The sequence below is a fragment of the Heterocephalus glaber genome, unplaced genomic scaffold (genome assembly GCF_053883595.1).
Source record: "Heterocephalus glaber isolate CG9 unplaced genomic scaffold, H.glaber_assembly_v1.0 deba00001461, whole genome shotgun sequence".
NCBI classification, from domain to species: domain Eukaryota; kingdom Metazoa; phylum Chordata; class Mammalia; order Rodentia; family Bathyergidae; genus Heterocephalus; species Heterocephalus glaber.
The window spans coordinates 11,248,940-11,270,015 of record NW_028258308.1 but is presented as its reverse complement, the minus strand read 5'-3'; the positions used below and the strand labels follow the sequence as shown (position 1 = coordinate 11,270,015).

The following is a 21,076-nucleotide window of genomic DNA, read 5'->3' as shown; positions in this document are numbered from 1 at the left end:
TTAAAGTAAGAACATATCAGTATCATGAAATATTTCAAGGTACAGTAAGTATCTATATTGCTATAACACATTTTTTTATAGAATACCACATAGAGCCATATTATATTCAGGAAAGGGATTTTAACAGTTTTGGTTGCTTTTCAAGATTTCATAATTAAATCTACTTGAGAAAAATTTTATTAGATCCTTATTTCTATCTCTTAATCCTCAAATTCCTTGTACCTCCAATGAAATTGTTATCTGAAACCATTTATTCTGCATAATATAACTCTGCCTGCCAACTGTAGGTAAAGGGTCTAAGGGTAGGCATTAGGCCAAACCTGCACTGGTCACTCTATCCCTTCCTCGATCTTATGCCTTTGATACCACTGATTTAAAAATGGATCCCTTATCCTAAACTAGGTTCATCAATGTCCAAGCTGGACTCATTAGATTAGTTCCTTGATAGTATTGGAAAATCTCATACAGGAGCTGTGTGTGGGAATGTTACTATATGGGAACGGGCACCAGAGAACCTGAGGAAGGACTACATACAGAGAGGAAATCTATAGCAGATTTCAGTGGAAAAGAGCAGACTCAAAAAAGAAATGAAGACTGCCTGCTTCGCAAGCACAAGGTCCTGAATTTGATTCCCAGTACAAAAAAAAAAGTGAAATGAAGAGATTCCTGATAGTTTTTAGCCTTCGCTTCTAGCTCTCCTTCAACTCATCTGTATTATTCTGAGATTTCACAAGATATCCTATATTCTTATAATTAATAATTGAACTTGCATGAGTTATATTTTTGTCACTAGTAGCCAATGTTATAAAAATTATGCTCAAACTAAAACTAAATTCACAAGAAAACTCCTCTGGTTAGAAATAGTTCCTAAAAAAATATTAACAAATAAGCTTTGATCTCATTTTAAACATCACACTGTTCCAGGCTACCATTATTAGAATAATGTGAACATTCTTAAGCAAGCATAAATAGCACAGACAACAGCACTGTTGCAGGTACTCGTTAATGACAAACACATATTGCAAATAAAGTAATGACTTAGCAAAATGATGAAGTGGTCAGAAGTGTCCTAAAGATGATAAAGAATGTATAGTAATTGAATACAGTAATTGTAAAACCTATTCTGGGAATTCAAAAAAGTGGTTAAAAAAGATTCGGATTTAAGCATGTTAAGAAGGAAAAAAGGAGCCCTACTACTTAGGACACAGAAGGCTGAAAGTGAACACAGCTCCCACTCTAACAAGGAGAGAAAAAGCCACATTATTTAGAAAATCATGTATTTCCTTAAGTCTATCAGAGACACTAGGTCATAAAGTAATCAGGTGAGCTAAATTCCAAAGACTGGCAAGCTTCTCTGAGAAAAGTTAAAGCATACATGTTTATATCTGTGGCAGAACACAGGAGGAAGAGATGGCTACCATAAAACAAAAACAAAAACAAAAACAGGTAAGAAGGAAACAGCTAAATCCCTGCAATCCCAATCACAGGAGAGCACACACTCACGGACACCCCTAGGGTTGGGTATAGAGAGATGAATGAGGGCAGGAGAGCTGAAAGGACTGCTGTTTGTGGCATGATGCCTATCTTTATGAAACTCTGTTTCTTGAATGCTTCTCAAATAAGAAGCAAAAAATCTGAAGAAGTGGTAAGCTGTTGTAACCAAGGGAAATATAGAAACAAAAAGCCATCTATCTCTGAAGGTGGATCAAGAAACCTATGCCCACATCCTAAGCTTTATATTGAGCAACAAGCTTAAGCAGGCTGTCACAGGTTGAGGGTAGGAAACCTTCTGACACCAGGCCTAGGCAAAGGTTTGCTGCTGTTGAAAGCCAAGTGCAGCAAGTCATCTATTCCCTAGGGTTGGGCAAGGAGTTCTACAATGACACAGAAGAGAAATCTGCTCCCATTGGGAGAGAGGTAGAGAACTCTAGGACCCAACCAAGAACATCAGAAAGGCAGGTCAGAGTGTGGCTGCCATGGGGATAAGAGCAACAGAAACCCTGAGGTCCACATGGACAGGACCAACCAAGACTAAAGGAGGTCCAGAAGTAAACAAGAACCTCCATTCTCATGAGCCTCTTGCTGAGTAACTAAGTAAGGGTGGTCGACTACCAGGAAAGGGCTAGAATGGAGATTTCATCTTTGACATGTATATCAGGGTCAGCAGAGAGTGAAGTAGGAACATGAAGAAGCCATCTATAGATGCCTGAGGACAGCACTAAACAGAGCAGCAGCAGCTGAATTTTTTTTTGGTACTGGGGATCAAACTCAGGACCTTCCACTTGCGAGGCAGGCAGTGGCACCACTGAACTAAATCCTGGCCCTGGAGTTTTGAAGTCAATAGCACACTAACAAACGCAACCACAACTCACAAAAACTGCTAGACTCACTCAACTCCTTACACCAATGACCTGCTAGATAGACAAGAATTATCATTTCTGAGCTTAACTATTATTCAGCACAAGCTCTTCTAGAAATGATGCCTGGCATTTAGCTCGTTTTTCTGTATATGATGTCTCGGGTTCAAAACAATGTAAATAAGACACAAAAACAGATTTTAAAAGCCCAATATAGAGAGAAAATAATAAATGAAAATAAATCTAAAGATGTCTTCAATGTTGGAACTATGAGACATGTGACTAAAAAGTAATTTTAAATTAATGTAAAATAAAAATGTTAATTTTATAGTCAATTTTATTATGCATCGGTCATTAATGTGTTAGTAAGATGAAGTGATCTAGTACAAAGGCATATGAACAGATGAGAAATTTCAGCACAGAAATTAAAAACCTATATAAGAGATAAAGAATTCTTTCCATGAGCAGATCAGCAGACTGCATACAGCAAAGGAAAACCTAAGTGAACACAAATATAGATGAATAGAAATTATCCAAAAAAAGGACATGTTTGCTTTTAGAAAGGAAATACAAGAGAAAATATATTTACACCCATGTTTCCCATTTCCAGTGTTCTTTTTCTTTCTGTAGATTCAAATTTTCACCTACTATTATAGTGCTTATGCTGGACACATCTTTAATTTTTGTATGTTGTACATTTAGTACTGCTGAATTCTCTCATTTTGTTTGTGGTTGGTTGGTTTGTCTTTTGTTACACCTTCATTTTTGATAGATATTTTTGGTGGGTTTAGAATCTCACTTGAATGGTTTATTATCCTTTTGGCAATTCAAAGAGGTTCCTCTGCTGTGTTCTGTCTGCCCTGTGGAGTTTTTGATGAGAAGTCCAATGTATGTTTTTTACTTTGTTTCTTTGTATATAATACCTCTTTTTATGTAGTTACTTCCAGGATTTCTCTTCATGTTTGCTTTTTAGCACATTGACTAGGTATATGTAAAGGATATTTGGTGTATTTTTTTTTTTTTTAGATTCTTTGAATTTCTTGGGTCTAAGATTTGATAAAGAAAATTTTTAGCCATTTAACTCTTCAAAAATGTCCTGCTCTATTTATCTGTTCTGGGATTACAGCTACAAGTATGTTAGACCATTTGATCTTGTTTCATAGATCCATTAATTCTGTAAAATTTTTGACCATAACTTTTTCCAAAAAAATGTCTTCTGTTTTCACTTTCTTCTCTTTTTAAGCCTCCAAATACCTTAGAGCAGACTATTGTACCAATACCAAATCTATAGACAGGAGGGAAAAACTGCCAACCCACTTGGAAGCCAGCATTATCCAAATATCAAAATACACTAAGACACTAAGAAGAAAACAGACCTATGGGCCAATATCTCTTAAGAAGACAAATGCAAAAATCCTCAATAAAATCAATCTACTAATATATAAAAAGGACAATACATCATGACAAAGTGGAATGTATACTGGAAATGCAAGGCTCATTCAAAATTCAAAAATCAATTAGTATAATTGACCATATAAATAAATTAAGAAAATCAGTAGTATGATGATACAGAAAAAAATATTTGAAACAATTAATACACAGTCATAATACAAATTCTCAACAAAGTGGGAACAAAAGAGAACTTTTTTCAATCTAACAAAAGAGACATATGAAAAAATAAAGCTAATATCAGAGAAAGTAAGGTAAAGATATCTGTTCTCATCATTTCTACTCCTCATACTGAAATTCCTAGCTAGTATAATTAGAAAAAAGAAAGAAAAGACATAGAGGTTAAAAAGGAAGAAATAAAACCATCTTGATTAACACATGATACCACTGTCTACATATTAACATTTAAGATGTACTCCCCCCAAAACAAACAAACAAACAAACAAACAAGAGCTATTAGAATAACTGAGTTTAGCAGGGTGCAAGATATAAGGTCAACACACACACAAAAAATGTTGTTCCATATACTAGTAATGAATAATTGGAAATCCAAATTTAAAAACAGTACCCAGGGCCAGGGATTTAGCTCAGTGGTTCCGCCACCTGCCTTGCAAGCGCAAGGTCCTGAGTTTGATCCCTGGTACCCCCCAAAAATTAAAAAATAAAAAAAAAATAAATAGATAAAAACAGTACCCATTACAAGAGTACCAAAGCTTAATTTGATTCAAAATATAAAATATATCTGAAACCGAAAACTACAAATACTAATATAATAAATGAAACCACAGTTAAATAAACAGATAATACTGTTTAAATGGAGAGGAAGATAGTATTACTCATTTATAAATTATCACCTAATTAATCTTAGAAATTCAATGTAAAGCCAATCAAACCTCTAGAAATCTACAGAAAGCATTTTATAGAAACTAACATGTCTGAAATTTAGAAAGACAAAATACTAAAATAGTAAAAATCATCTCAAAAAAAGGAAAGAAGAAAGCCAGATGACTACACTATTTTAATTTATTTAAAACTACTTCAATTGAGATAGTGTATAACTGGTGAAAGAAGAGAAGCATAAAAGACATGTAAATCCTTTAAAGAACATGATGAATTCAGAAACAGAACCATATTTATGGTCAACTGATTTTCAACAAAGTTGCAAAGAAATGCAATGCAGAAAGGATAATCTCTTCAACAATGATGCTAGAACAATCAGATATGCACACAAAAAAGCGTACTTTAATCTTGCCTTGTACTATATGCAAAAATTAACTCAAAATGCATCACAATTCTAAACACAAGAGGTAACGATAAAAAAAATAAAAGTAGAAGAAAATCTTAGCAAATTTGTACTGGGCAAACATTTCTTTTTACTATTCACAAAAAGTATGAACAATAAAAGAAAAATTTGTACATTAGAATTCATCAACAGTATAAGTTTTTGGACTTCAAAAGAAAAGGTTAAAAAAATGAAGAAGAAGCCACACATTGGAAACAACTGCTTGCAAAACACGTATCCAAGGGGCCGGGGATTTAGCTCAGTGGTTCCGGCACCTGCCTCACAAGCGCAAGGTCCCAAGTTCGATCCCCGGTACCAAAAAAAAAAAAAAAAATGTATCCAATAAAATGCTGACATCTGGAATATGTACAGAATACTTACAACTCAATCACAAAAAGACATACCCAATACAAAGCAGAAAAACAGCATATCTTAAAACATAAAATATATAAATTTTATGTATAATTTAAAAAATAGAAATGTTTGTTTATATGTGGTAACTGTGGCCAGAAAACCACTTTCCAGAAGGAATGCTGTCTGACCCTTAAGGTCAAGTGGGCATGGTAAGTAAATAGAAGGCATTTACTACCCTAAAGTATATAATTAACTGTAGAGTCTTTATTACTTCAATTTCTCCCCACATGTTATATGACAGATTACACCAATTATAACAAAACTTTAAAAACTTTTGATAAGTAGCTTATGATAGAGTCAATAAAGATATTTTAGCAAAGTAAGAATGGTTGTATCATATTAGAAGTTCATACCACTTGAAAGCCAATGAAATTAGAAAACTGTATAAGCCTTTCTTGAAATGGCACAACTCAGAATCTATTTCATATATAGTTTCTAGTCTCTATGTATGCTAGTCAATCCTATAAATCACAATTTAGGAGCAGCAAAGCATTTTGTAAATAAATATTCATTTAAAAATATAGCTTTTAAGTGTTAGTCAAACATGTAACATTTTGACTGACAATGACAGCTTTTAGGGTTGATATGTTTGGTTGAATAGACATTGGTACTATATATGTACACACTGTACTAGCAATATATATACTCAAAGTTTATATAGATATAAATCATATGATATATATATATTTATCTCATCTTCTTTCACTATTTCTGAGTTTGCTCTAGTGTTTGTTATATTTATAACAAAGATTAAAAACCATTTTTTTTTTGGTACCAGGGATTGAACTCAGGTCCTTGCGCTTGCACGGCAGGCGGTGAAACCACTGAGCTAAATCCCTGGCCCTTAAAAACCATTTTTGTCTTGTTTTAGCTGAAGAGATACCGCTAAATTTAGCATTAGTGCAAGTATTAAACATATACAATGTCACAACTGTGCTCATAAAATAAAATGGATATAAAATAATTTTTAGTATTCTATGGAACTATTATGAGCACTCAGAAACAGCACATACTAATAGATATAATCACTTTCTAATTTGTATTTTTCTGAAGTGTGGGTTTTTACATTGCTCTTAGAAAAGACTATGCCTATATTTACTTTTGGAAACAAATGAATTTCAGATGATTCCTAGGTTGCCCCATGCAATGCACATATATTATGACTAAAACCCATTGGCAATTTTGGTCCTGAAAAGCTGGGTATGAAGGGAAAATTGGAAGAAATCTTTAAGCATGTTTCCAGCTATATGCTCTCTAAATGCAGACCAGTGTTGCAGATAGAAAATAGAACCCAGAAATGAAGGCAACATCTCCATCTCAGGCTCACAGACATGCAGCCTCACACAAAGATCACATTTCTTCAACAGAGTTATCCATTTCCTTAAGCATAGGTTGGGAGTGCAATTTTTTAACTTATGTTACATTGTGAAAGGGGCTACAGTTGACTTTAGGTTGCTGAATTCAGATTGCAACAGCTGATCTGCCACTGACCTTGAATTGTAACATACAAGAGTTGCTAAGGCTGCAGGAAATTGAAAAGAAGCAAGCCAGTGCAGTTTTTCCTACCCATACATTGAGATAGGTACTCTCCAGGGACAATACTAGTTCACGTAGTTTGAAGAACTGATTGCCCTTGTTTAGAATTTCATGGGACACTTACTGACAGTCCTTCATTGAGCAATGATCCCCTCCTATCAGTCGGGTAGAGAACACTGATAAAAACCTCCCTCTCATCCTACAGAAATAAATCTGCTCCCGACACCACAGAAGCAAGAACATATCAATGTTTTCAACTATTGTACATGTATTCCATTGTGTGCTACTCTGTCCAGAGGTAAGTTTTCAAGCACATCAATCTACTATAGCGTAATGTAACCTGCAATACATCATTACTGCATGAGCCAGTAGGCATATGCTGATGTTATCAATCCCAGACTAAGAAAAAACATGAAGTGACAATGTTGTCCAAGGACAGCAGCTACTGACAGTGAAGAGAGTATACCTCAAAGAAAAAGCAATTACATGAACCTGAAGTACTCTAAACAGGTGGTAGATGAAATTCAATAAATAACAATCAGAGCCACATCATCTCTGTGTGAGCATTATTCACCTTCAGTTAGAAGTACAAGGTCTAATAGCAGGTCTTTTCTTTTAAAAAGGTGATAACTATTTAATATCTTAAAGAAGCACTAAAAAGAATCAAGGAAGCAGAATTCATCTTTATAGTTTGCAATGGCTTAGATTAAACTCAGAAAAGACATCTTGAGATTCAGTAGGCATATTAACTCTTAGACCTTTTTCCCTTTTCTGCAAAAATTAAAATAGTGAGTATGCATTGTAATTACATAAATTCTGACAGTGTTTATCATGAAGTCAACCAAGCTAGTAGATTGCTTGTCTTTCTTTGCCAGCATATTAGCTATGAATTTCTGTAAGTACTTTGAAAAACTAGAGAACCTGTTATTTCTTTCAAAAGTTTTTGAATTCTGAAAGTAAGTCCCCAAATTCTGTTCAAGACTTCAGAGAAAGTCAGGAAAATATAAAAATCTAATGAGGCATTTAAACCAAACAAGGGCCTGTCATAAATATAAAATAACTGATGTCACCAAATGCAGTGAACATTTGATGACACAAGAGGAGGAGAGATTATAGTGTAAGGAGTTTGGGGAACAACTAAACAGAGATATGTTACTCTAATACATCTTCAGAAACTCTGGTAGCCTATCAATTTTTATAAGTGAAATAAATTGACTACCCTCCAAGTAACGATGGCATCACAATTTATTCTTTTTCTGGTGATTGCTTTCCATGGTGGAACCTCAACCTCTTATAAAGAGCTCTCATAAACATAGAGTACTTTCTACATGATTCAACATGACACCTGGTGAACTGCAAGAAAAAGCCTTCTCTACATCTTTAAATAGACAGTGATAAGATGTATTGTACAGGTTTATCTTACCGTAAAGCTTTTGGGCCAAAGAACATAAACAGCTCTTTCCCCAAAGTTTTCACACCACTGTACACATATCCATTAAACAGTCTCAAGAAATTCCGGCTGGAATCTTTACTATCTTTCAGTGCAGCAGCCTAGTAGAAAATACATACACATATAAACACTCACATACATGCAAACTCTAAACAAAATTATGGTTTAATTCCTAAATGTATTTGTATTACATGCCTGAGTGCATTCTGATGAGAATAAGGTCCAACAAGTCAAGTATTACAATCAGCTGTTTACATACATTTTGTCCAATTATTATACACTAACTTATGAAGAAAGAGGCCAAAAACATTAAATGAAAAAACAATAATTGGCAGACAATCAAAACGAGTTTGTTCCAGAAACAGATAGCTCCGCTTATAATGAAAAAAAGCACAGGAACTGTGGGTGTGGTCGCACATGCCTGTTATTCCAGCGCTTGGGAGGCTGAGGCAGGAAGATCAGGTTGCCATGAGTTCAAGGTCAGCATGGGTTACCCAGTGAGTTTAAGGACAGCCTGAACTACATAGTGAGATACTGTCAAAAAAAAAAAAACCCACAGGAAAACAAGGCAAATGCTATAAAACTAACAAGTAGAATAAAGAATCTTCTATTTCCAGAATGATAGCAAGCTTTCCTAAAGGAGTATTCAAATAACTGTTGAAAACGATAGACAACATGAAAACAAAATATTTTTAACTGAGTTAATAAACTTTTAAGCAAGTAAGGCATAACAAGAGGTCAAAACCTAAATAAAAGTGGGACAGACTCTTGGGGGATACAGTAAGCAGGACCCTGAAACCAATTTTTACCATGAGGACATTTACTAGATCCAAGGAATGAGAAAGCTTCAGTTACCTTCATCTTGGGTGGGTACTGTAGATTAGATATAAAGCTTGGGGTCCCCTGAGTAGACAAATATAATTAAAGACCTGCCCCATTATAACCACAATGTTAAAAATAAAACTCCATTTCCCTTTCTCCCATCAGCCTTGCAAAACCAAACAAAAGAGTACTAGGATTACATTATATGTACTGAATAATATAAGAAAATCAAGGACATTATAGATCTACCAAGATACAAAATATAGGTTCTGTGAAGGAAAAGAAAAGACTGGCATTTAGCTTAGATATTGGTAATATTCTTTTCCTTAAATTGAGCGTTAGGTATACTGGTATTCCTTGTATCATAATTTTTTGTTATTTAGCTATTTTATAAATATTATGTAATTTACACCCTAAATTTAATAAAAATGTGAAACTTATAAATCTACAATTCTTAGGTAAAATAAAATAAGTACATATAATTATATCCATAGATTTACACTTAATTCAAGGTGACATCTTGCCTCTAACTTGCTTGCCATTTTTCTCTAAGGCCCTGAGGATCCTGAAGATAAACCAGTAGAAATGGGGAACGTAGCAGGAAGGCAATTATAAAGCACCTTTAGATACAGAGCCTAGAAGAAAGTCACAACTTCTCCTGAGCTTAAGGTAGAATGATAAGATTTTTGGTTAATAAACATTTGTCAATCTAAATGCATATAATGTGTCTGGGCTGTATTTTAGTAAATTGGTCCTTGTTTTGTTTTGTTTTTTAAAGATACCACAGTAGTATTCTTCCATTAAACCTATTTAAGGTTGTAACGATAATAGCTCATGCTAAAATTTTCCAATTGCTTAAAGTTCAGTGAACTTCAAAGGGCTTTACATCCCTACTTTGCATAATAAGCACTGTATTATTCATCACAGGCTTATAATAACTGATAAATACGTAAGAATTATTAAAACTGACAGATGCTGGATGTGATGGGGCACACCTATAAATAATCCCAGCTACAAAGAAGGCTGAGGCATAAGGATCCCATGTTACAGGCCAGTCTGGGAAACTTAGCAAGATCCTTTCTTAAAATAAAATTTTAAAAGGTTTCAGGGTATAGCTCAGTGTTAAGAACTCTCCTAGCATATTTGAGGCCTTAGATTCATATCTCCTATACAAAAAAATAAATGGCAGACTTGCAGATTTGCTTCAATGACCAAAAGAACCTGTGGGAAATTCTAACATCTGGAAGTAAAGATACTTATGTCACCATATCGTCAGAACTTCTGCCTTGATTTCTCTTCCCTCTCTTGGATGGACTCGAGGGCCTAGCAATGACTAATAAGCACTGGCAAGGCAGGCTTGAGGTACTCAGGGGAAAAAACATACTTTCACATGTGCCCTGCTTTTTATAAATAACCTGTCAGAGTCCTGAATTGAGAAACAACAAAAGTCTTGATGCTTTTCAGCCTCACAGCAGACTTTAAGCCACGTCTATATACTTCAAGCCAATATAGCTTACAAGAGCAGGATTCAAGGTAGGTTTCCACAGCAAGCGATTAATATGTAAAACATTCTTATAAACTAGCCAGGACATTTTTAAGATGATGATACACAGATCAGATATAGATCTATTATGAGTAAGCTCTGCCTGATTATAGATGAGTTTTTGTATTTATAGAATCTCAGATTTAAGGTCTTACTCTCATCTTAAATCTTTATTTATACATTAATGGATCAGGGCTTTGTTTCTCCACCATTCCAGCATCAACCACCTCTTACCCTCCTTTCCTCAATGTTCTTCTTTACCAATGGGTTTTCACCACATTCTCTGAAGTCTTCTGGCTTCTGTTAGGCCTCCCAGCAGAGGCTGGGTGATGAACTTTATCTTGCTTAATAAATACAGGGACACAAACACTTTTACAGACACACACACAACAATACACATTCACACAACACACATTCATATATAGCAACTTTCCCTGGTTCTTAGTTGGAAGAGAAAAAGCTAATGCTGCTATCCCTATGCTCTAATTTCTGAGAGCCATTTAAGTTTTACACACAACTAACAAACTAGCAAAGGAGTCCCAACAGTTCCATGTGAAATCTGCTCATGTTGATAAAGTAACTGCTTTGAACATAATTTATATCATTTAGTTAAAAACTCTAGAAGCCTACAGCTATAACAACAGTTCATGTTTTCACTTAGCTTTGTCTACAACACAGACATTCTACCTGGAAAGTCAACCCTTTTTATTAAAAATGAGGCATCCATGGCTGTTTAATTAAATTAATTCATTTTGGAAAAGCTTATTGTCCTTCCACTATGCATCATGCTTTGTTCTAGAAGCTGGGGCTATATCAATCAAAATAATTAAAGCCATCCTTCCCTTATGGAGTTTATATTCTAGTAAGGGAAATGCATAGGCAATAAACCTAAGAATACAGTATTTTAGAAGATTTTGAAAAGAAACTGAGATAAGAAAGAGACCAAGATTGGGGGAGGGTGTAATAGGTTACAGTTTTAAAGGGGTAGCATCTCAGTGAAAGAATTAGCATTTGAACAGGTTTTAAATGAGAGAGAGAGAGCGCCACAATTTAATGGCAGTCCAAATAGGTCAGTGTGGCCACAGCATACAACAGAGTACTAGAGGTAAATGAAACTTGATATATAGTAGGAATCAGATTATGTGGTCCACAAAGTCTGATCTAAGGACTGGTTTTTCTCTGATAGCACTAGAATAGAAAAAAATGTGATCTACATTATTATTTTAAATATGTTCTTTAGCAGTTAGATAGAATTTTGGCTGAGCAGGTTGAGCGGGGAAAGCCAGGAAAGTACTTAGAAGACTACTGCAAAAATCCTGCCAAGAAATGAAGATTTGGACCAGAGGAGTTGGAGGAGACAGTGAAAATTGGTCAGATTTCTAAACGTATTTTGAAGGTAAAGCAAAGAATATTTGCTGGTGAATAGGATGGGGGAAGGAAGAGACAGTGATCTAACACAATCGGTTTTTGGCATGAACAACTGAAAGGATAGAAATGCCACCCACTGAGATGAGAAAGACTTGGGTATAACATGTTGGGAAAGAAAAAAACCATGGTATTAGACATCTGAAGGCTGAGATGTGTATTAGAAACGTGTTGAATATGAGTCTGGATTTAGGAGAGATGTCTGGTCCAGAAATATGAAATTGTTCAACAATATGTAGAGAAATTGTGTCTAAAACTGTGACACTGGATGAAATAAGCAAGGGAGTATGTCTACAAACACAAGAGTCCAAGAAGTGAGGTCTAGGCCACTCCAATGCTATGTTGGTGGGAATAAGAGGAAGAGCCACCAAGGAATGCTATGATGCTAGAGAGAAGAACAGGAGAAAGTAGGAAGGGAGGAGATTGAGAAGGCAGTTAGCAATGCATGTCCAAAACCCAGCAAGCACGGTGTCCTATAAGCAAGTGAAAAACACATTTCAAGGAAGAGAGCATGCCAAGCATTGCTAACAAATCATGTAAAATGAACCCTGAGACTTGACCACTGGATTTAGCAGTTTAGTAGTAATTAGTGACAAGAGTTTCAGGGAAGTGATAGGAAGCAAAAACCTGGTTGTAGTGGCCTGTATCAAAACGCTGAAATTTAATTTATGAGGAGCACAGCTGAAATATCCCTTATAGCCAATGCTGAGAGGTAGGCTCAAAAAATATTTGTTTTCTTTTCCACAATTAGTCCATCAAGGCATCAATGGCTGTCCTGGACCAGACTACGTATTGCAGATTTGTCAATGATCTGAAATTGTAGGAATATCTAAATATGAAAAAATTGGCCATTTAGTTAAAAAAAAAAGTACCAAGATACAGTTCTTCAAAACTTTATGGTTACTGGACCACTATTAACAAGACAAAGGAGACAATATTGCCCTTGCAAATAACTCTTGTTATGAATAGAAGAAGGAGTCCAAAAACAGGAAGGCCAATATATTTAAAATGCATAAGACCGTTATATATTTTCACACTAATGCCAGTGGAAAGGGAATTATTGTCCTGGCTGACAGAGCCTCAAAGACAACCTCAAACCAAATTCTGAATATTGTAGCATTCTTTACTTGCTCTACTGGTGTTTTACCCTATTCTCCATAATTAAAAACACAATATGACATCAAAAACTGGAAACACTTACAAAATTGAAAATTCTACAAATGTTGAAAAGATGTTTATGGGCCAATAAATGTGACTATTATAACAGATGTTGGCAGAAAGGCAACAGAGGAATGATGACAGGTGGAGAACTATTGACTTATGGAAAAATACTGACCTGGAACTATCAGCTGACTTCACTCCAGCAGACACTCCTCCAGCTTCAGAGGCTGTGTGACCTTGGCTTGAATATGTTGAAGAATTAAGGGTTTTTTTTTAATACCCGATGAGGGGTTTAGGAATTAAAATGAAATGTTGTTATAACCTCTTCATTGCTCACATATATAGTTCATAATTCTCCGTGGTTCTAGAGTTTCCATTCCTGAGCAGCTGAATAACCTTGAGGATTTCTAGCTGTCACAGTCATGGTCACAGTCCTTACTATCCTGAGTTATTATTCTCCCGTGACATGTATTTCTTCCTTACCTGTACATGTATTTAGCTAGTATCCTCAAGAGCTTTACACAGTGCCTGTGGTTTAGTAAACATCTGTGGGATTAAATAGATAGATCCCTTCTTCCTTCCCTCCTAAAGTTGACTGTAGCTTTAAAAAAGTCTCTCCATCTCTCCACCTACCATGTCCAATTTGCTTCACCTGTCCCAAGATTTCCTGGCAAAAACATTTCATCTCTTTAAAAAAAAAATCTATTAATATTAACATTCCAATCCCTTATTTTCTCATCTACAATGAAGTGAGATTTAAATACAAGAGGACAAATTTATCATGCCTACCAAAAGCTAGTACGGTGTTATATTTACCAGAATTTCCCATATAAGAAAAAGAACTTTATGGGAAATTTTGGAAAGGGATTGATATGTGTTCAGCAACCAGTCCCAGGGCACTAGGGCATTGTTTCTCTCTCTCTCTCTCTCCCTCTCTCTGTTTTTCTTTTGTATATTTACTTGGCATTTAATGATTGCCTATAGTTCATTTTTGCTTGGATAAAAATGATAAGTAAAGATCATTTTATTGAGTTGTCCATCATGGAGGCACCTCACCCAAGTAAGCTGACTCCTTGGACACTGTGGTTTCTACACTTGAGCTTAGCCAAAAGGCTGAGAAGCAATTGGACACTATGGTTTCTAAAATAATCAGCTCTGCAAAAATACTTAGGAAAAAAATAAAATTTTCAACTTAGCATCACAAGCCCTACCTGTACTTTTTACTATTTCTTTAAAATTATATTTCATGAGAAAATTTTGTATACCAGTGACGGTCTGTTCCACTTATTTTATAAGCTACTGTATACAAACTGTGTGAAGCTTTCACAATAAATCTTAAATTTACAAGATATGCACTTGCCCTACTGTAGAACTGAGGTTATCACCTTTTTCTACAAGTTTCTGCTGCCCAGACAAATTCAAAAATTAATTTCCACAAGCCTATTATCTTTGTTATAACTATACACAACTGCCCAATATATACTTGACTTTCTCATGTTGACCCTTATAATCCTGCTGCTGTATTATTTGATCATTTCAACCTTTCTTTTTCTGAAATAGAGATGAAAATCTCCTTTGCCACAATTTTAAGTATGATTGAGTAGGGTTCACCTTCCCATTTTCAAGTGGCTTAATAATATGAAATCTTCAAAACAACATATATTTTCAGAGACAGCACATGATTTATTGTGCTGATTACCATTTATCCTGCCTATCCATGGGTGAACAAGGAAGATGAACTTTTCAGAATAGAATAAGACTTTTTCATAGATAAATATTTCAACTTTACTGTAGTTATATATTTTCTCTACAGAGAAGATAACATATTTATTTTCGAATTCTCTCCTCTTTTCCTCACATGCTTTCCTATACTAATGTAACACTTTACTTAGCGGCCACTTATTTATTAATCTAAACCATCAAAGAACCTAATTTTAAAATGGTCTTTAAATTCCAAAATTTATAAAATCTTTAGGTCCACATAGTGTACAATTTTTTAAAAAGCAGAACCTATGAGCCCTTATCCAGAACCTAAATACTTTGGATCTTATTTGAGAGCATCAAATGTTGCAAGCTCTTCATAGGGGAATAGTTCCTTAGGTAAATGGGTTTGGTGAGAAAGCCCTGATCCAAGAGAAAAAAGGAACAATAACGATGATGCTTATTTTGCTACCCATTAAGCTAACAGTTTTATCTGTCCTCTAACTGAATCCTGACCAAGTAAACTAAGATGTGAGTATAACCAATTCCAGATGAGGAGTAACAAAAGAGTGGAAATTCAAAATCAAGATGACCACATGTTCTTTACAGCATACTGACCAGTGTGGGATAAAAAGTGACAACAATCATAGAAAAATCACCTCTCTTTGTTTGCTTGTCTGTAAAAATAACATAATACCTGCTCTCTGCTATCACTGTTTTGTGATTCCATATAATGCTGAATGCTGATAACAATGATCCTGAATCTCTAAGGAGAAATCATCAATATTCATTTAAGAAGGCAAGTAAGTATATAAGGCATGTTCTGTAAAATATTTAGAACCTCTTTGGATACTTACAGGAATAAACTTCATACAGCTGGAAAATGAATTTCTGTGACTCAGCTTATTTGTTCAAATAATAGCAATGTAAAGAACTATGATTTTATTTCTCATTTTGAAGAAGGGGAAGGTAGAGGAAAACGTACTATGGGGCTTCATTATTTTTAAGATGTAGGCATTTCCAAATAGCATGCCCAACAAAATACACATGCACTCATAGTGAACAATTGGAACTTACTTTTAAGTCCTTAATCATTCTGTACTACAAACTTTGCTTTCCTCCTTTTACCTTTTACTAAATGCCTAATTTGTTCATGACACTCATAAATACATATATGAAATCTTTAGTCATAATAGTTAAGGGATCATGTTTCAAATATAAACTGCTTCCTATCCTGTTTTGTTGACAGGAGATTGAAAACACATGCATATTACACACTGATTTCACTAAAATATTATATCCACTCAACACTTAAAAATCATAGAATTGACTCTTCAAAGCTCATTAGCCAGATATGTGCATTTACATTCCAATACTGGTTTGTTTTGTTTTTTTTTGGTACCGGGGCTTGTGAGGCAGGCTCAGGAACCACTGAGCTAAATCGCCGGCCCCCCAGTACTGTTTCTTACCATTAGGTTCCAGCACTCCAGCAGAGTTTTATACAATGTGCTTACGCAGTTGCATAATTTTATGCTGACAAGACAATGGATCAAAACTCCGAGAAATAACACAATGCACACATGACTGGCAGATGCTGGGATTCTTCTATGGCTAGGCTTTCTTCTTCAAAATCAGGATCAATTGTCACAAGGAATGATGCATTGAAATGTGTTTTCTGTGAACTTTAAACTGCAAAAAGAGGTACGCTATATGACAGAGTAACTGGTTTGCTACAGCAGTAGCTATGGAGCTAAGTATTTTGTCTGTTTTTCCTTTTCTGGCTTGGTTTTTTGCACTGTAAAGTTATAGTATGCAGTAATAAAGCTATTTTTAAATGCTGTATTAAGAAAATTAATCATTTCAAGCCAGTGACAGAAACACTTAACTTTTTTTGGTACGGGGGATCGAACTCGGGTTCTTGCGCTTGCACAGCAGGCGGCGAAACCACTGAGCTAAATCCCTGGCCCACACTTAAGTATTTTTAATTCTCTGGTATACTTGTTTAGGAAACAGGCTCATGTGTTAATTAATATATGTGTTGCCGAAGTGAGCACGCAGGCTCATTTATTACAGTAATGATCTTCCAAGTTTGTGACAAGCTACCATGTTTTTTTTTTTTGTGGTACCAGGAATTGAACTCAGGTCCTTGAGTTTGCACAGCAGGCAGCAAAACCACTGAGCTAAATCCCCGGCCCAAGCTACCATGTTTTAATGAAATTTATTGTGGATAGAACATTCCTCTCAAATGTAAGACTCTTCATATTTACAAAAGTTATTACTCGTGTTGTATAGATCAAAGGTTCAGACAGTGAATCACTTTGCCAACAGCTACAAGAAAATTATTAATTCCATATTGACTTGCAAATCCAATGTCAGACTCCTCATCCTAATCAAAAAGGTCTTTCTAATTTTTAACCTCTCTTTTCATTAATGTATCAAACATAACAATTTTAAACACAGGGTTATTTGTGGGATACAGCTTATTGGTATCATTGCTAACCATTAATGAAGTATTTACATTAGGTTAAAGGCTGCATGTTTTTGTGCCATCTGAAAATGAGAATGGAAGCCATTAGGAGAAAATTATCGGAGTGAATAAGAGAATTGACTAAGTTGAACAAAACCAAAAATGGTGGTAACTAGTGGAAAGACAAGGTCACACTTTTGTAGTTAATAAACAGTCACTACCACATACAGAGCATTGTAGTGTTACTACCACTGTCTTAGCCAATTTGCTACTGAATCTTTTACTATTATTTTTGTTTGTTTGTTTTGTTTTTCTGTGGTACCAGGGATCGAATTCAGGTCCTTGTGCTTGTGAGGCACTGATGCCACTGAACTAAATACCCGGCCCCTGAATCTTTTATTATTGAAAGGAGTTATAGCATAGTTAAGAGAGTAAGCTTTGGAGTCTGAAAGAAGGGAGATGAAGCCCTGGCTCAAATCCTTACTCCTCATGTGATCTTAGGCAGTGGATTTAAACTTCTTTGAGACTCCTATTTCTTACCTGTGTATTTGGGTTAATTTTTTATTACAGAGTAATTCTTTCTCATGACTAAATGAAATAGGAAAGCACTCCATGCTTTGCCACCAGGGATAATCACAACTTAAAAGAAATATTTTGCCTAAATACCAATGAAGTGATTATTTAAAATATCAGGTTGGATTCTTGCAGAAGGAAACTTATCTTATTCATCTTTATATTCCCAGGAAATAGCATAAAGCCTAATACGAAATATATTGTTGGTGAATGATATAAATTGATATTTATAAGGATATTCCTATCAGATCCATTGCTAAATCCTACAGCCTTCACTTCTGATATAGTAATTCTCTTCCCTCTCTTAATCTCCGTCCACCACCAGGGCCTATGCCCAAACTCAGGAGTCACTACTGCATCTGGGTCACCGCAGTAGTATACTGATTGAGGGAATGGTGCCTACTTTGCCTTTTCTCCACTCTGTTTGCTTTTCAAGGTGTAAGTGAATCTTATCACATTGTAAGTATTCTTATGATTCTAAGAATACATACAAAGTCCCTAATCTGGTCTACAAAGTTCTCTGTTGTCTGCCTCCTACCTTCTAAACAGTTTCGTAGCACTTGATCTTGCCTGTATTTCATTCTCTTTTCCATCCACATTAGTTTGCTTTCAGTCCCTCATATTCGTGGATTTCTATTTCTTTGCTGTTATTTGGTCTGAAGTGTTCTTTGCCCAAGCTTTGACCCAGATACTGTAGGTCTCCAAGTTGCCCTTTATACATCAGCTTTGTTACTTCAAACCTTCTCTGACCTTTCTATAAATCCTTATAGAACTCTTCTCCTTCAGAGAATATATCAACTTATATTTCTTTATACTATTCTTGAATGAATGAACGTGTATCTTCCCCATTAAGCTAGAGGCTCTACAATGGGATGTGCTTTTGTTCCTCAGGTGCTTTGCGATTATTCAAAATTGTGTTGAATGAGTGATTTTCATAAGCATTAATATTCTTAAAGGAACATTAAAATTCACCTCTACAGACCATGAAGTGATTTTGAGAAACAAAATAATTTTTTAAAAATTACATAGTATTTACAGATGTATCAAGTCAAATAAAGGGCAAGTGGAGGAAGATGCAAAGCTAATTCTGTTTCAGAGTTTGAAAGTACATTTCCTCAGACTTAGAACCTCATTTCTTTCAAGTTGGAAGCACCTGCTAATTTCAGAGCAAGTGACTTTTTCTTTCCAAGATCAAAGGCTATGGGGAAACTTTGCGGGAGAAATTGAAGTATAGCACAATATTGCATGTGAAATATAATCATTCACACATCTAAACAGCTTTAAAAGCATTATGGCTTAATCAGAATATTTTTAGTAGAAGTTCTAAGGTCTTATCAAGTGGATATCACACTATTTGCAATGAATGCTTGAATGGAAAGAAGCTGTGCTACAATTTACTTTGAATAGAAATAAATTCTCTTCAATAAACCAGACTGGGTTGTGCTGACCCTTCATTAGATGGCAATATTAAATTGAGTGAGTAGTGCTGAATACTCTGTGTGCAATTTTAGAATTATAGATTACCTGTAACATACTTATCCATGGCAGAATATTAGGCAATCAAGAATTCTATGTTAAAAGCTTACAATCTTAAAAATGTGAAGAAAGAAACATCAGAGGTTGCACTTATCTAATATTAACAATGCAGAATGGAGCTGTAGGCATAGGGAAGCCATCTTATGTTGAGTTACTAAGAAGTTAAGCAAGGTGACTTGGAATAAAAAAAGCTCAATCTATTCCATCCCATCGGCCCACTGTTCTAGTTAGGACCAACATCTCCGTCCAGTTACAGAAAAACACTGAGAAAAGCGAAGTCCCAGACAACCTGAACCAGAGCAAACAAATGACATTATGGATCCTGGAAACCTGATAGGGTTTTTATTCTATTTCCCCCTGCAGCTGCAGGGCCAGTTAGAGTAGAGCAGTAGCTCACCTGGAAAGAGACCTCAGTCACGGAAGCTGCGGGTGGCGGCGAGTGGCGTTCCAGGCTCTGCAGAGCCCTTCCCCGCACGTCAGTCACCGCCTGACCCGGGTGCACTAGCGCCCGAATTTTCTCTCCATTCAGAGTACAGCCTGGTCCTTCCACCATCTCTCCAACCGGAGCTGTGCCTTACTAGTCGCAGGGCCTGAGGAGAAAACTGTTTTGTATCCTCACCTCCGCGCAGGCACTGACTCCGAGTAGAGCAAGTTCAAATCTCCCGCGCGTCCGGCCCCGCCCACTCCCCGCCCACTTCCCTCCCACGTCTCGCGGTGTTAGCGCTCTGGCCTGTGGGCCACCACACCCCGCGGTGCGTGTGCGCTGGCCCATTGAGGAAACGCTAGTGTCGGGTGCCATCAAAAAAATGGATGAACTCTGAGAACGGGGGAAATTGCGACTTGGGAACCTCCAAATACTTTTTTTTTTTTTTCTAATTTAGGGTTTTGCCCATCTGTTCAGCTAGTCAGTCCACACACGTTTTTTGATTTGACCCTCGCAGTCTGTCCCAAAATTCAACGTAATGCTAGTCTGGGAGGCCTTTTTTTGTACCCTTATTGAACTTGAGAGGGAGAACTGCAGAGAGGAGATTTGATAGAACGAACAGCTTTGATTATTTTTTTCTAAGTTTAGCATGTCTTAGAAAATGCCACTTTACATGTCGAATATATATTAGTGTCTGTATTAAAAATCTCTTCATTTTTAGATAGCTAAGTGAGCCCTACACAGCATATCTAGGCATCTGTCTTCTTGTGGCATGCCCTGAGGGGAATGATCTTTGAAAGTACATTGTAAAAGGTAGGGCTGTATGTATGTATGTATATATATACATACATACACTTGAGGGCAATGTGAGAAGCTTTTCAAATTTACCCACAAACATAAGCAAAGATGAATACACACATACATATATGACACGAG

The 21,076-nt window shown here is 35.8% G+C and overlaps 1 protein-coding gene across 1 annotated transcript in view; it reads right to left on the bottom strand.

The window, feature by feature from the left end:
* The window catches only part of Neil3 (nei like DNA glycosylase 3), a 43,831-nt gene extending 23,446 nt beyond the window's left edge, over nucleotides 1–20,385 (bottom strand). The window contains exons 1-2 of the mRNA XM_004852963.3: nucleotides 20,114–20,385; nucleotides 8,462–8,589 (exon numbers count right to left, since the gene is read on the bottom strand). Coding sequence (XP_004853020.1) covers nucleotides 8,462–8,589; nucleotides 20,114–20,269 — 284 coding nt within the window. The 5' untranslated portion in view covers nucleotides 20,270–20,385. The remainder of the gene's footprint in view (nucleotides 1–8,461; nucleotides 8,590–20,113) is intronic.
* Between the last annotated feature and the right edge of the window lie 691 nt (nucleotides 20,386–21,076).